The 16,674-nt window shown below is 45.0% G+C and overlaps 1 protein-coding gene across 1 annotated transcript in view; it reads left to right on the top strand.

Moving 5' to 3' along the window:
* The window catches only part of npas3 (neuronal PAS domain protein 3), an 87,861-nt gene that overhangs the window by 34,009 nt on the left and 37,178 nt on the right, over window positions 1-16,674 (top strand). The window contains exon 3 of the mRNA XM_031847218.1: window positions 8,226-8,406. Within this exon, the coding sequence (XP_031703078.1) occupies window positions 8,226-8,406 (181 nt within the window). The remainder of the gene's footprint in view (window positions 1-8,225; window positions 8,407-16,674) is intronic.

The raw sequence follows: 16,674 nt of genomic DNA, 5'->3' as shown, positions 1-16,674 counted from the left end.
GTGTGTGTGTGTGTGTGTGTGTGTGTGTGTGTGTGTGTGTGTGTGTGTGGGGCTTTAAAATGTTTCCATGTTAATTAAAGTGCGATCCAGAGAGTGAGAAGCTGATTAATGGGAATTCAACGCTTCAGTTTTCATGTCTTTTATTTGCTGTTATGTTTTTCGGGGACTTTATTTGTTCCCTTAGCAATAAAACAAAAAGCGGTTTCTGTTTTTACGTCTCATATTCCGAGCGGGACAGTTTATTTAATGTGATGAGAGAAGAAGAGTCGAGACCTCGACCCTTCACCCAGTGACGTTGTGACCTGTAGAGACATGAACATCTTCATCATGAACATGAAGTTCTGAATCTACATAAACAGTCGTGATGTTACTGAACTTATTCTGTGTTTTATTCACTTAGTTTTGTACGAACTGAACAACAGACTGAACTCCCTGTCTCACGATAAATAATAACGGTCACTCATGTGGATTTTTCACTGAGTTTAAAATAACAATAAAATAGACGGGTCAAACTACAAACCACCTTTCCTCATGGATGTTTTGTACTTCTGTCATTATTTTATTCCAAACCAAGTATTTCTCGATCTTTTCCTAAACATAACTGAGTGGTTTCCTGTGAAGACGGAAGTTTATTTTGAAAAGACTGTATTCATGTTGCTGGACTTTTGCAGGAAAACACACAATAAATGAGGAATAACCTTTCATAATATATCAGACAATACGTTCTGTGAGGATACGATCATTATACTTTTCATAAGTGAAGAGTCGTTTTAATTTCCACTTTCACTGGTTGACCTGTGAAACATGAGACACTGCCGATAGTGAATATAAAAATATTGTAATTTAAAGTAGAGAGAAGCAAACAGAGAGTTTCCTCTGAGACTTTATTTTAGTGTTTGTCCTCTTTTTTCTTGAACCGAGCTACAAGTTTAAGACGTTGTTGTTGTTGCGTGTCTGTTTCAAATAAAGGTTACACCCAGCTGAACAGTCGCAGTGATGCAACATTTACACTGCAGTAATTACAGCTGACAGCAGCTTCCTCCATCACACACACGCACACACACACACACACATCTTAAAATATGGAGAAGAGGCTGATAAGAGAGGACGGACTGATACAAACACACACACACACACACATAGTCGCTTAACATTTAGTCTCATTCTCAGAAGTCTCTCTGGGACGTGGTTATCACCATCACTCTCATTGTCTTTTGTCACTTGATGTCCTTGTCTCGGAGGGCGAGCGGAGCGATAAAGCCTGCGCCTGCGTCTGCGTCGCGTTTCAATAAGATTTATCTGGAGACTCTAAACAGACAAACAATGTCAAAACTCACAACTGAGCCTGATGGGTTGTTGAGTTCCTCTGCATGGAGGTCATATCTGGGCGTCGACGCGTCACTCTGGCTGTTCGGCTGCGTTTACACTTTAACTTTTACTCATTTATTAATCGTTTTCCTGTCATATCAAGCAAAGAAAACTCATGATGTCCTGTATGATACATTGTAAAACACAAGAAAGGGGAATTATAAGAGTTAGATTTTCTGAAAAAAAATTGTCAAACTGAAGGCGACAGAGGCTAAATTATCCGAATCCTACATTACCCATGATGCATCTGAATACCTAGTCATTCATTGGACCCTCTCTACTTGATAAATACTCTGGACCTCAGCGTTACATTAATTAAAGTGCTCCTTACATTTGAATGCATCAGTATTCATAATCCAATAAAGTTATATGATATATGACTAATTTATTACTCATAACAATAGAACTAAATATGTATGAAGAGTAATTTAGTACTTTCATTTTTCTATCTTGCATTTATCCACTTTTTTTCCTCCAAAATCTAAATAAATGTTCAGCGTGTAATTTGTCTCATAGCTTACTCGCCACACGTGTTTTCCTTTCTCTCTAAATGAACGCTTGGAGGTGAATGTTTTATGGCTGTTTATGGCTGCACAATATAAAGATCTATGATCCACATCAAACGTGTGTGTCCTTCCAACGTCTTCAGAATATTCGTCAATGTGTGACGCGGATTAGAAGACGTGTCGTCTCCTCTCTCTGTATTCTGTGTGTCGTCTCACATGAATACAGATAAATATATAAATAAAAGCATCATCCATCCATCCATCCATTTTCCTCCGCTTGTCCGGGGTCGGGTCGCGGTGGCAACAGGCCAAGCAGGCCGACCCAGACTTCCCTCTCACCGGCAACATGTTCCAGCTCATTCTGGGGGATCCCGAGGCGTTCCCAGGCCAGCTGGGAGATGTAATCCCTCCAGCGTGTTCTGGGTCTTCCCCGGGGTCTCTTCCCAGTTGGACGTGCCTGGAAAACCTCCAGTGGGCGGTGTCCAGGAGGCATCCTAATTAGATGCCCGGACCACCTCAGCTGACTCCTTTCGACGCGAAGGAGTAGCGGCTCGACTCCAAGCTCCCTCCTGATGACCGAGCTCCTTACCCTATCTCTAAGGCTGAGCCCGGCCACCCTACGGAAGAAGCTCATTTCGGCCGCTTGTAGCCGCGACCTTGTCCTTTCAGACACGAACTCAGGGTCGTAGGTGAGGGTAGGAACGTAGACCGAGTGGTAAATTGAGAGCTTTGCCTTCCGGCTCAGCTCCCTCTTCACCAAGACGGTCCGGAGCAGCGCCTGCTTTACTGCTGCAGCCGCACCGATCCGTCTGTCGATCTCCCGCTCCATCTTACCCTCACTCGTGAACAAGACCACGAGATACTTGAACTCGAGGTAGGCACTCCGTCCCCACCTGGAGGGAGCAATCCACCGGTTTCCGGGAGAGCACCATGGCCTCAGATTTGGAGGTGCTTTGGAGGTTCTAACTCTCATCCCCGCCACTTCACACTCGGCTGCAAACCGCCCCAGTGAATGCTGGAGGTCACGATCCGAGGAGGCTAACATGACCACATCATCTGCAAACAGCAGAGAGGCGATCCCGAGACCCCCAAACCTGACGTTCTCCACCCCCAGGCTGCGCCTAGATATCCTGTCCATGAAAGTCACGAACAGGACCGGAGACAAAGGGCAGCCCTGGTGGAGGCCAACACCCACCGGGAACGTGTCTGACTTATTGCCGAGAATGCGGACACAGCTCCTACTGCAGTCTTACAGAGACCGGATCGCCCGTTGTAATGGGTCCGGCACCCCATACTCCCGCAGCACCCCCCACAAGAACCCCCGAGGTACCCGGTCGAAAGCCTTCTCCAAGTCCACAAAGCACATGTAGACTGGTTGGGCAAACTCCCAGAACCCCTCCAGTAGTCTTGCGAGGGTAAAGAGCTGGTCCACTGTTCCACGGCCGGGACGGAATCCGCATTGCTCCTCTTGTATCTGAAGTTCGACAAACGGTCGGAGCCTCCTTTCCAGCACCCTGGCATAAGCCTTCCCCGGGAGGCTGAGTAGTGTGATACCCCGGTAATTCGAGCACACTCTCCGGTCCCCCTTTTTGAAAATGGGAACCACCACCCCAGTCTGCCAGTCCATGGGCACTGATCCCGACCCCCATGCGACATTGAAGAGGCGTGTCAGCCAGGACTGCCCAACTATGTCCAGTGCTTTCAGCTTCTCAGGGTGGATCTCATCCACCCCCAGCGCCTTGTCACCAAGGAGCTTTTTGACTACCTCAGCGGCCTCTGCCAGGGATATGGGTGAGCCTCCCCCGAGATCTTCAGGCGCTGCCTCCTCTGCAGAGGACATGTTGGTCGGGTTTAGGAGTTCCTCAAAGTGCTCTTTCCACCGCCCGACGATGTCCCGTGTCCGGGTCAGCAGTTCTCTCCCCCCCCCTGCTGAGAACAGCCTGGGGTAAGCCCTGCTTTCCCTTCCTGAGCCGTCGGATGGTTTGCCAGAGGCCAACCGAAAGTCCTTCTCCATGGCCTCCCCGAACTCCTCCCATGCCCGAGTTTTAGCATTCGCGACCACCGCAGCTGCAGCCCTTCTGGCCTGCCGGTACCTGTCAGCTGCTTCGGGAGACCCCTGGGCCAACCAGGCCTTGAAGGTCTCCTTCTTCAGCTTGACGGCTTCCCTCACCTCCGGTGTCCACCACCGGGTTCTCGGGTTGCCGCCACGACAGGCACCGATGACCTTCCGGCCACAGCTCCTAGCGGACGCGTCCACAATAGAGGCTTTGAACATGGTCCATTCGGATTCCATGTCCCCAACCTCCCTCGGGATGTGAGAGAAGTTCTTCCGGAGGTGGGAGTTAAAGACCTCCCGGACAGGGTCCTCCTCCAGATATTCCCAGTTCACCCTCACTACACGTTTGGGCTTGTCGGGTCTTTCCAACCGGTTCCCCTGCCATCTGATCGAACTCACCACCAGGCGGTGATCAGTTGACAGCTCTGCTCCTCTCTTCACCCGAGTGTCCAAGACATACGGCCGCAAATCAAATGATACGATTACAAAGTCGATCATTGATCTCCGGCCTAAGGTGTTCTGGTACCAGGTACACTTATGAGCCACCTTATGTTCGAACATGGTGTTCGTTATGGCCAAACCGTGGCAAGCACAGAAGTCCAATAACGAGACACCATTCGGGTTCAGATCGGGCAAGCCGTTCCTCCCAATCACCCCCTGCCAGGTTTCTCCGTCATTGCCCACGTGAGCATTGAAGTCCCCCAGGAGAACTATGGAGTCGGTAGGTGGCGCCCTTTCCAGGACCCCTCCCACCGACTCCAAGAAGGCCGGATACTCTGAACTGCTGTTTGGTGCGTAAGCACAAACCGCAGTCAGAGCCTTGCTTCCCGCAACCCGTAGGCGCATGGAGGCGACCCTCTCGTTCTCCGGGGAGAACTCCAACACAGCGGCGCTCAGCCGGGGGCTCGTGAGTATCCCCACTCCCGCCCGGCGCCTCTCATCCTGGGCAACTCCGGAAAAGGACAAAGTCCAACCTCTCTCCAGGAGCTTGGTTCCAGAGCCAGCGCTGTGTGTGGAGGTGAGTCCAACTATATCTAGCTGGTATCGCTTCACCTCCTGCACCAGCTCTGGCTCTTTCCCCACTAGCGAGGTGACGTTCCACGTCCCTAGAGCTAGTCTATGCTGCCGGCGATCGGCTTGCCCAGGCCTCCCGCCTGACCCACCGCCCGGTCTGCATTGCACCCGACCCCAATGCTTGTCCCTGCGGGTGGTGGGTCCACAGGGTGGCTGCTCCATGCTGTTTATTCGGGCTGAGCCCGACCGGGCCCCATGGGCGAAGGCCCGGCCACCAGACGCTTGCCAACGAGCTCCCCTCCTGGGTCTAGCTCCGGGAGGGTGCCCCGGTTTCCCTGGTCCGGGCGAGGTGGCTAAAGTCCGTGGGCTGCTTATCATTAGGGTCGTTTGAACCGCTCTTAGTCTGGGCTCTCCCCCGAGACCTGTTTGCCTTGGGAGACCCTACCAGGGGCTAATGCCCCGGACAACATAGCTCCCAGGATCACTGAGCCACTCAAACTCCTCCACCACGTTAAGGTGGCGATTCGCGGAGGAGTAAAAAGCATCATAATGGCATTAAATCACTTGGCCAACCTCTGTGGGAAAAGGCTGGGAGGAGAACATGATGCATGGCGGTTACGGTTGCCAATGTTTCCCAGGTTGCGATGCATCTTCAGCGCGTGTTTTGGTGAAAAACAGACTCGGTGTGTTCAATCAGAGTCACTCTAGTTGCCAAGTAAACATATTGCAGTTTGCCGCGAGGCGTCGACGCAGAAGAGATGTCGTTTTTTTGTGTCCTTCATCTCGGTGAATGTCACAAAGACATTTTAACTGATTTTAATTAACGTTCATACGCTTCAACTGATATTTTCAAGAGTGCAAACCAGAACTACCTGCAGCGCTTCAACCACAATTCCACCAGTTTTGTTGTTTAATTGTCATCTGACATTTTTTTTTGTTCCTCAGTCTATTGTGGGATTAATTCTCCGTGTTGCTGCAGTAACCGTCTGAATGTCTAATTCCACCTCTGCGTTGTTCCCTCTGTGTTAATTAGCTCCAGCGACTTTATGTAAAATAGTTGTGCCAAGTTTTAATTGATTAAAAGTCGGCGTGTTATTGCGAGGAAGAACAATGTAGATCCAATTTGCACTGTAACGTGTAAACATGAACACTAACTCCCATGGTGCACCAGGGTGTGTGTGTGTGTGTGTGTGTGTGTGTGTGTGTGTGTGTGTGTGTGTGTGTGTGTGTGTGTGTGTGGGTGTGTATGTGATTCAGCGATCATTCTCATTTCTTAATCATCACTTTCTGCTCCAGATGAGACTTTATGAGGGGACTAAATTGCCTTAAAGGGATTTCTTATTAAAGGGATTACACCCATGTAATCCCCTTTGTCCCAGTGGACCCCCAAAAACCTGAACACACACGCACACACACACACACACACACACAGTACATAACCAGATTAGCGCACAGTTGTTGATGCGCTACAAATGAAAACACGCACGTTAAACGATGAGCACATCGGTCACATGATCCCGTTGAAAATCGTGTACTTAATTGTGAGTGTGTTTGTTAACTACACAAAAAATACAAAAGTGTTTGTGTGTGTTTATAACCTTGACTGTGTGTGTGTGTGTAGCGTAACGCGGTGTTTTTTGGCGGCGCTCCCTCGTCTCATCCCCAATTAACGAAGACAAATCCGCTTCTATCGGCGCTAATGAGAGTCTTTAAGGTGAAGGGACTCTGTATTTATTTAATAAGAGGAAGCTTATTTATTCCATTTCCATGAGAATGAAAAGCCGTCGCTGATTTGCTGAGGGACAGATTAGAGGAGGAGGAGGAGGAGGAGGAGGAACGGGAGGAAAGACAGGAAGCTGGAAGATGCATGAAGAGGGTGAAGAATGTATGGATTAGAGGAGGAGGAGGAAGAGGAGGAGGAGGAAGGCAAAGAAACACTGGCTACGTGTACGTGCACCAAATATTCCTGTTTTTGCCCAAATTCCGAAAAATCTATATTCCTAATAATCAGTTTGAAATATAATATTAATAATCCCGTTTACATGCAGTTTTTTATAGATCAGATTAACGTAAAACGACGTCGTGCATCATCTTCCTCATCTTCATCAGCAGTGAGTCTCACGGTGACGTCGGTCTCTTCTGTGTTTGACGGTTCGACGTCCTCACACGTCGTTCATCTCGTCTAAATACGTCAAAGTGAATATCGGGAGCCAACAGATGTTCTCTCAGCGTGCTCCAGAGGTGGAGGACTTGTTGGACCTCTTTCATTCCTTCAAACAGCTTCTCTAAATCATATTTGTTCATATCCAGAAACCTGTTGATCTCCAAGTCCTTCATGATGTTTCTCCTTCTGTTCTTCTGGACATCATCTCTACTGCAGCTCTACTAACTGTTGGCTGGTTGGTTTGTGTTCAACGCACAGTGCTGCTGGTCAACAGGAGAGAGACTCTGATAGTGAATGAGTTGTATACATGTATATATATACAGTATATATATATGTATACGTGTATATATATATATATATATATATATATATATATATATACATGTATACGTATATATATACAGTATACATGTATACATGTCCAAAGAATGATCCTAGAACCTGAACAATATCAACACATCACACAGGTTTTACTCTGAATATGATACATTTGGAATAAGACTTTATATTCGGAATATCCAAAAGGAATAGGATGTTTACATGAACCGTGTTAGATTCAGAATATTGTATATGAATATGAGTGTGCATGTAAACGTAGTGAATGAGGAAGCAGAGGTTAGAAAAGAGGAAAAGTAGGATGTCAAGGAGATGTGGTGGAGGAGAAAGAGGGCAGAGTAAACTTGAGAAGGATGAAGAGAGAAGGGTAAGAAAAAGCAGTAAAAGAGAAAGAGGGATGAAGAAGAAATGGAAAACGATGATATCAAAGTTGTAGTAGACTATATCAAAAAAAAGAAAAGCAGAGGAGGTGGAGAAGAAACAGAAGAAGAAGAGGTTTAGGATGAAGAGGTTGAAAATGAGAAAGAAACTGACGAGATCGAGATGGAGAACAAAATGTTCAGGAAATAAGATTAAATAACGAAGATGAGCAGCAGTTCTGGGAACTTTCCAAAACCGGCGTCGGGATTTGAACTTTTCAGTTTTTGGAAAACATGTTTCAAGTCTAACTCAATCACATCCACCACTAAACATTCTGAACATAATCCATCATCCAGTAGGTGGACGAGGGAGGTGGAGGAGAGGACGACGAAGATAAGTAACTCTTTCTTTATCTGTGCAGGTGGAGCTGACCGGCAGCAGCGTCTTTGACTACGTCCACCCCGGAGACCACGTGGAGATGGCGGAGCAGCTCGGCATGAAGCTTCCTCCGGGCCGAGGGATGTCTCTGTCCCAGGGAGCCGTCAACGAGGACGGAGCGTCCTCGGCCTCCTCGTCGTCGCACTCTGAGACCCCCGAACCAGGTAGGAAAGGAGGGAAGGCTGGCGTCTTTATTATCCTACAGGGGCTTCATGACCAAATATGACCTGCATAAGGTTCATTTATCACCACTTTTAACAAAATCCAAGAAGACAAGAGAAAGAGAAAAGAGCTCGACAGATGAGAAATGGTCTCAGGAAAGATTCAAATGTGGAAGAGGAAGAAGAAAAGATGAAATAAAAGAATCAGAATCAGCTTTATTGGTCATGTATGTGTACGAATACGAGGAATTTGACTCCGTTTTTTACGTTGCTCTCAACGTACATACAGAGAATATACAGGTCATGGAAGTAAAGGAAGGAGATGAGGAAATGTTTTAGGGTAGTTCTTTTTATTCCTAAACCTAACTTAGTATTTCACCATCTTTTCTAAACCCAAGTTGTTTCCTGTGAGGACTGAAGTGTATTTTGTTTGCCTGTAAGGAGCATGATTGACTTGTGTTATAAGATATCACACGAACCGTTGCACGAGGACACGTTGCGTCCCGACGAACACGAGAGGTGAACCTAAAGCGTATTTGATCAGCTGGGAGTTTGAAGGTGTTGCACCCTCCCACTCTCTGACCTCGACGCCCACTTCCTTCATTGTGCCCCCGTTTATCTCCCAGCATTCACTGCTGCAACTTTGAATACAATTAGCGCGGCGAATTGTAAAGCCGTCACTGCTGTAACCTGGAAAAGGACACATCGCTCATTGGGATTCTTTGCATTGCCGTTCTTCCATCCCTCCGTCCTCTCATCTCTCCATCATCTCTCTCTCCTGCACCACATGTTCAAGACTTTTTTTTACCTTCCAAATGCTTTTCATTGTGCGTCTCTCTCTTTTCTCTCTCTCTCTCATGCTGATGATAATTTAAGTATTAGGGGAAAATCGATTTATAAATTAAACAAAATGACTTGATATCCATCGAGTCCCTTAGTTCATCAGCCTGTTCAAACAAGGAGGGGAAGATTGGCTTCGCGGCGGCCGGGGTCTTCGGAGACGGCGCGGTAATTAGATCTGCCGCGGATTTATTCTTGGCTGATTGGTGCTGGTGATGGGTGAGGGGCGGCTTTAAATTAATTGGAGTTCCACATTTGAGGTTTTTGTTCTTTTTTTTTTTTTTTTTTGTTCTTTGACTTTCTGCAAACCTCTAACGGATTCTCCCCATGCACCAAAACTGGAGATGCAAAGAGAGGACATATGTGTGGCCGTCAATGTCAATATGTCTGCAGAGAACGATAAGGAGAGGATCTAAAACATGGACGGGTGTTTCCCAATGCTAATTTGCCCTGAAGATATAGAAAGATATGAAGACACACCGAAGAGGAAGAAATAAGGATGAGAGGTTTGTATGAATATCTCCGTGATTCCCAAAGTTAATTTGACCAGAGGCAGAAAAAAAAGAGCAAAAGAAAGGAGGAGGAGGGATGAGGACAAAGGTGTTTGTTCTACCATGTTAATTTGTCTAGAGAGAGAGAGAGAGAAAGAAAGAGAGGCCGGGGATGTAGGGACGTGTTTGAATGTGCATGAGTGCTTAGCAATGTTAATTTGTCCAAAGAAAGAGAGAGAGAGGTTTCAGACGGACATGTATGGATGTGAAGGAGTGATCCCCAATGATAATGTGACCACAGAGAGAGAGAGCAAGAGGCAGGATTAGGATTCATGTATGTGTTCTTTAATGTTAATTTGTCTGGAGAGAAAAGAGAGAGAGAGAGAGAGGGGTGGACTAAAGAGAGAGGAGAGGAGGAGGAGGGCTGGTATGAATCTATGAGTGTCTCCCTGGAGGAGGTGGGGCTTATATCGGGTGTCCGGGGTAATCGGCTCATTCATTTCTTCCCTCAGACAATGTGAGAAGACTTTCTGACGGATGTCAAACTCTTTGGATTGAATCGTCAATACAATGAGAAGACACTGCTGCCTCGCCTTCTCGAGACTACACGGTGAATTAGTCCGTTAACATGATCGCGGTGTCAGATCAGCCGATTGTAGAGTCAGGAATTCTTGCCGTGACAGACTACACTGTGATCCACGGCCAATCAAAGAATGTTTTCTTTCACGCCGCGTGTGACGCCATCGGGACGAAGCTACCAACTTCCAGGAACGACAATGTAAAAACAAGCAAATGTTGGTGTGTTTCATGTTTTTTGTCTTCGATAAAGTCTAAATAGTTCCACGTCTTCTACATAGAAATCGAAAGGCAAATAAATCTAACTTGCTCATTTTTCTGTCGGGACATTGCGAGGCGTCTCAGTTGTGGCGTTGGCTGTCGTCCACTATGACGAACCACACAGGATAAAGCAATCGATTGGGGTTCCCGATCCGAGCCGACACCGTCCGTCTGAACCCGGACGTACAGGCTGAAAACTGTCCTGCGTCGGCCATGTTTTTTCAGGTGCTGGTGGGACAATGAAATCCAATCCTGGAGGTCCAGTTTCAATGAGTCGCAATTAAAGTTTATGAAATTATAAGGAGGATTTAACCAGCCACCGATATCTGTAGTTCTGAAGTCAGTCTCTACAGTTGAGTCATGTCTTGTCTATCATCATAAGATCCTTAATATGTGAACAGTGTTTTCTGTATTTTATTTCCCATTTGTTGACATGAACTGTCTCATTTATAAAACAACATGGCAGCACATTTGGATAATAATTCATTGGAGCAAAAACAACAGAAACAGAAATTCTGCTTTAGTTCTTACTGTTTGCATAAGATTTAGCTTTAAAGGCACTTTTATGGTTTAGATTGTGTTGCTATTAACAGGCTTCGATGAGGGTTTAGTTAGTTTGTTTTCTCTAACATTAAATTCACAGCATCCTCTCCTCCAGACGATAAGTAATGCATTTCCACAGGCGCCTTCGTCATTAGTTTTTCATTCTCAGTCGATAGCTGGCCAACACCACGCCTGCTAACGCGTCCGGCTGAGCTTTTCCATTTGTTTACATCATTTTTTTTCCCTCCTTCACTTCCTCCTTGAGGCGTCTTTGTTTCCTCCGTCCTCCCTCACCGGCCGACGGCCTCCTCTCCGTACATCACCGGGGGAGTCTCCGATCGATCGCTCGCTGCCGACTTTGTTTCTGTGTGAAGTTTCACACATTCGGGGCTCCACTTCATCTCTTCATATGCTGATGCTTTAAAGTGGGGCAGGATTTATGGCTGTTTGGTTGTGGTTACTTTATCTGGAGGACATGAAGTCATTTGGGTTCAACACAGTTCATCACGGCAGTTTGTGCAATAGTAAAAAAAAAATACAATCTATTGGTTTTGTGACCAGGAACATGAATTATCCGTATTTTTTGTGTCGCTCGTAAAGACATTATGTTAAAAACAAGCAACAAATCCGTTAAGTTAGGTTCAGGTAAAACATCATGTTTTGGCTTCAAATAACTACGTACGGTTAGGTTTAGACAACAACACCACTACCATAAAACCTCAACGTGGTGTAGGACACCGGCCTCCTGGTCTAAAGTCCTGTTTGTTGGACCCTCCAGCCCACCAATCGTCATCTTTTTTGGGTATTTGGATGCATTTAATTCTTGTATCCTCTACCAAAAAGGCTCCTATTTGACTTTCCACTGTCATTATTTCCGCCCTGTGCGACACACAAAAATATAAAAAATACAAAAATGTTGACTTTCCATGTACAAGAAACCAATGAACTGCATTTGGTGACTATTTGACGACCTGCCGTGATACTGGGCTGCTGGGTTTGATTGTGTGATTTCTGACAGTCTCAAAAAGCCGAACATCTCTTTAAGGCAAGAAGCCTGTTCACCGAGTGTTTGAGGATTCTATAGAGCCGGGGATTACGCTCAGTGATGACTGTTTTGGTTTTTGGAAACCCAATTAAAAAAAGACACCATCCTCTGGAGTGTTTTGACTCTCTTTGTTGCTCGTTCCTCATGCATCCTAATTCAAGCCAAAGCTTGACAGACGGGTTGCATCTGTTGATGGATGATCAATAATCTCCCTACAATTTACTCTCCTGTACGAAACCCCATCATGGATACATGCAGCTTAAAACGAGCACAAAGTTGCTCCATTTTCAGTCTGAATTTCTTTTCTTCTCTTTTTTTGAAGTTAATAACTGGGCTTACCTTGCTGGCTGCTCTGTCATAATATATCAGACAGCTGACCCCCATCCTTTTAATTACAGTCACGCTCATAAAGTATTGAAATTGGAGTTAAAATATGAGATGACCTTGGCGGAGAGAGATCTTGCTTTGAAGCTCCGCGCTGCTTTCAACACCCTCTTGCACTTAAGGAGAGTCATCTTTAAAGGCACATGACGCAATTTGACTAATATCAGTCAAACTGAGGCGGAGAGGCTCTGACGCCTCTGAAGGGTGAGTGGTTGGAAATGATTATTCGTGAGTGTAATTCAGAGGGAGGAGGACGCTCCCTGCAGCTCTTACTTCCTCTCACTGTGGCGTCTTCATTACACGCCATCAGGACATTCAGATTCTGATGTCTGCTGACTGTTGACTTTGACCTTTCACCTCCTCACTGAGGGTGACTTGTGATTGTTATCGTGAAGGAGCTGAAGATAATTGTACTTTTGACCTGATACCGATGATCTGACGAAGAGAGTTTCTAACCTGAAAGCAGCTTCAGGTACTTTCGGTGTTTGGCTTTTGAAAACTGATTTTTTTTTTTGCAACATGGCGGCTAAAAGTTTACGTTCTTTCAACAAATTTCAGTCCATTTAAAACCATCATACTAAAGGTTCTCCAAGGTTTTAGTCATCAACAAATCAATTACGTTTGCATCTTAGATAATTTGCAAACAAACAAAGTCTAATTAGATATTCATGAACAACAATTTAAATCCTTGTTTTCTTTTGCTTCTTTCAACCCAAGACTGTCAGAAATGATCCGGTTACAAATGTGTGTTCAGCTTACAGAAGTAATTAAGACTGAGGGCGAGGCAGAGGCACCAGTTTAGTCAAAATCTAGTCTTAGTGAATTGTCATCTTCAATACATTATATATATATATATATATATATATATATCATCGCTCCTCCGTTTCTGACCAGCTGCACCAAAAGAAAACTTAATTTTCAACATGTTTACAACTGTGTCTCATGTTTTGCATCAGAATTTCAGTTTGAACCAGACGTGCAACAGTTTTCACATCGATGCATTGCTAATCTAATCCAACACTAATATTCCACTTTATTCCAGATATGACAAGAGTTAGAATTTGACACGGGTCATGTGAGCAGCTTATTCCCTTCCAAGTGTAAGATGTGTGATATGTAGATATTATTCAGGTTTTGCATGCATGGTAAATACACCTTTCTAGAAATGACTTATTAACACATTGAACAAAGTAAACAAAGGATTTCATAAACATGACCTGATATCATAACGCAGCGTATCCTCACACAACGGTTCCTGTGATATCAAACGGAAAGTTACTTTCATTTGTTTTCCTACTAAAGTCCAGCAACACGTTTCAATTTCTGCTCGTTACATTATTAGTCTTTTCAAAATAAACTTCTGCCTTCACAGGAAACAAAGATGGTGAAATACTTGGTTAGGCTTTTCATCCACGTCGTGTTTCTCCCGTAAGTTTTTGAATGACAGAGGCTTCTTGAATGCATCATGAAGATAATTTGTTCCTTTTTTTATTTAAAAGAGTGTAAAATCTCTGATGTCAAAGTGACTTTTGAACACCGAGAGGCGACATTTCAAAAAAGCCTTCCTTCCTCAAAACTGCATGACCAAATGATGATGACACCTCAGACAGAAGAGAGTTTTTCATCCTTCATGTCTTTAGTCCCGGATCGTCTGAACTCGTATGATGTGTTGTACCTTCATGCTTTGATGCACTTTAGTTTGAAAACATTTACAGCAGCATCCTGTGCTGAGAATTGACAAAAAAACACAACCTCCTGGTGTAATAACTGAATCCATAACTTCACTTCTCTCAGGTTAAAACTTCAGTTCAGACTTAAATAACCAAACAGAACCTGCAGCTGACGCTTCATTTCGTTCCCACTCGCATTTAATTGAGTATTTATTTCAATTTTCTCTCATCAGAGAGAAAAATTAGTGAGAAAAACACCCGAATTTCAAAAGTCCTTGTGGAAGTATAACAGTAATTCTGACCTCCAGGAGAACACCATAAGCTCTCCGTTATTAGCTCCTTGCAGTCTAATTGTCCGCGGCATCGCCTTATTTCAACATCATAAGTCTTTGATTATTGTTGCTAATTACACGATTAGCACAATGGAGGGGAATAATTCCTCATAATCGCTCACATTTATCATAATTACACAAGTTTACAGTCACCTACGTTTAATGTCATTTAGAGCGGCGACGGCCCAAGGACAAGCTCTCTGAGGGTGTGTGTGTGTGTGTGTGTGTGTGTGTGTGTGTGTGTGTGTGTATGTTTGGTGGTGAAGCGTGTTTGTATTTGCATTTTAAAATGTCACTTGGACTCCAGGACACGAGGCAAAGGTCAAATCAGGCGGGATGCACACTCACACACACACACACACACACACACACTAATCTCACCCTCCACTCTTCTTTCACCTCTTTCTTTGATCGTCCGTCATCAAATCATTCTGTTTGCATCAATTATAAATATATGTTTGAGTCCAGTCTGAAGTTTCTAGTCCTCCGAACTAAAAACCTAAATATTAATTTAGTCATTTCTTTCCAAAATGGTGCATGAGACTTTCTGATCTAAGTTCAAGTTTGAAGTCTTTATGTTTTATGCACAACAACGACAATGACCTTCTTCTTCTCAGGGTATAAAAAGAGTTAAACAACAACAGACAGCGATTTTTCAGACAGGATGTTTGTTCCTCTTGTAAAACGAGAGGTCAACGTTTATTTATTCGGCACCTAACTTCGGTACTTCTGCCGTTATTTGAAGCCGCTCCACCGGCTCATCAGCTGCTTTGCCCGACTCGCTTTGCCAAAGAGGCGTTTTTGAAGCATCTGCGCCTGTTGCGTCCCGTCTGAGTTTTGTTGTCTGAACCTAACTGAGTTGTTTCCTTTGAAGACGGAAGTTTATTTTGAAAAGACGGTGTGCATGTAACGAGCAGAAACACACTTTTTTTGCTGGACTTTATCAGGAAAAAGCACGAAAAACGAGGAGTAACTTTTCCATAAGATATCCTACGAACCCTCGAAAGAAGATACGTTGCTCTGGTTTGTGAACAGCTTGGTCTCATAGAAGTTACGTCCCCATATCATGAAAATGCATCGTCAATATCGAATATCTCAATCAGTCCTTATAAGTCTGCGTAAGGAGGAGGATGAGGTGGATGGGACTTTCACCCAGGAGACCGATGTCCGTGTCCCGAGTGAAAATAAAAGTAAAACCTTTGTTTTAACCCCAAACATGATCTTTTACCAAATCTAACCGAGTCGTTTTGTTCCTAAAAACAAAGCGTAATTGAGAATGCAGTTTCGACACAGCAAAAAGCGCAACGAGTGTTTAGTAACGCGTGAGCAGTAACACGTGACCGGTAACGCGTGAGCGGTAACGCGTGACCGGTAACGCGTGAGCGGTAACGCGTGACCGGTAACGCGTGACCGGTAACGCGTGACCAGTAACATGACGTAACTCCTTCAGTAACACGTGACCAGTAGCATGTGAGCAGTAACACGTGAGCAGTAACATGTGACCAGTAACATGACGTAACTCCTTCAGTAACACGAGGGCAGCTGGTCCACATCTGCAGCGTTTTTCCTCGAGCTGGAACACAAAGTGTTTTTGTGAGACCTGCTGAACGTCTTCCACAGCAGCAGACCCTCTAAACTCCACACTCACTGGGAGAATTAGCCACAATGGATTTAGTGAAAGTGCTCAAATTAATTAAATCAGTGTCATGAGTGTGTTTTAAAGAAAAGCAATAAAACCACTTGAGGCAAACAAAGAACCTTTTCTAGACGCGGAGGATTATTACTAAAACAAAATTATCCGTTTGGTTAAGTTTTATTAAACCGCCGCCGTCTCTAAATGGAATCTTTGGAGTACACAATAGCCAATCACGGGGCCATTATTATTAGAGTTTTCTAATTAGGCTCCTTAACGAGGACGGGGGGCTGTTTACAATGGGAGCCGGAGCTGTTCAGATAACAGGGCGGCTCCGGACGACAAATAAAGCGCTCCTCTCCTCTCCGCTATCTGTCTGTCACAGCAGCGATAACACGGGAACTTCTCAAGGTCCAAGGCTCAACTTTTAATTTGTGGACATGCGGGGAGTGTGTGTGTGTGTGTGTGTGTGTGTGTGTGTGTGTGTGTGTGTGTG

This window comes from Anarrhichthys ocellatus, unplaced genomic scaffold, assembly GCF_004355925.1.
Source record: "Anarrhichthys ocellatus isolate YVR2014 unplaced genomic scaffold, GSC_Weel_1.0 scaffold7, whole genome shotgun sequence".
Lineage (NCBI taxonomy): Eukaryota > Metazoa > Chordata > Actinopteri > Perciformes > Anarhichadidae > Anarrhichthys > Anarrhichthys ocellatus.
Note: the sequence above shows the minus strand (reverse complement) of the source record. Positions and strands in the feature narration are given on the sequence as shown.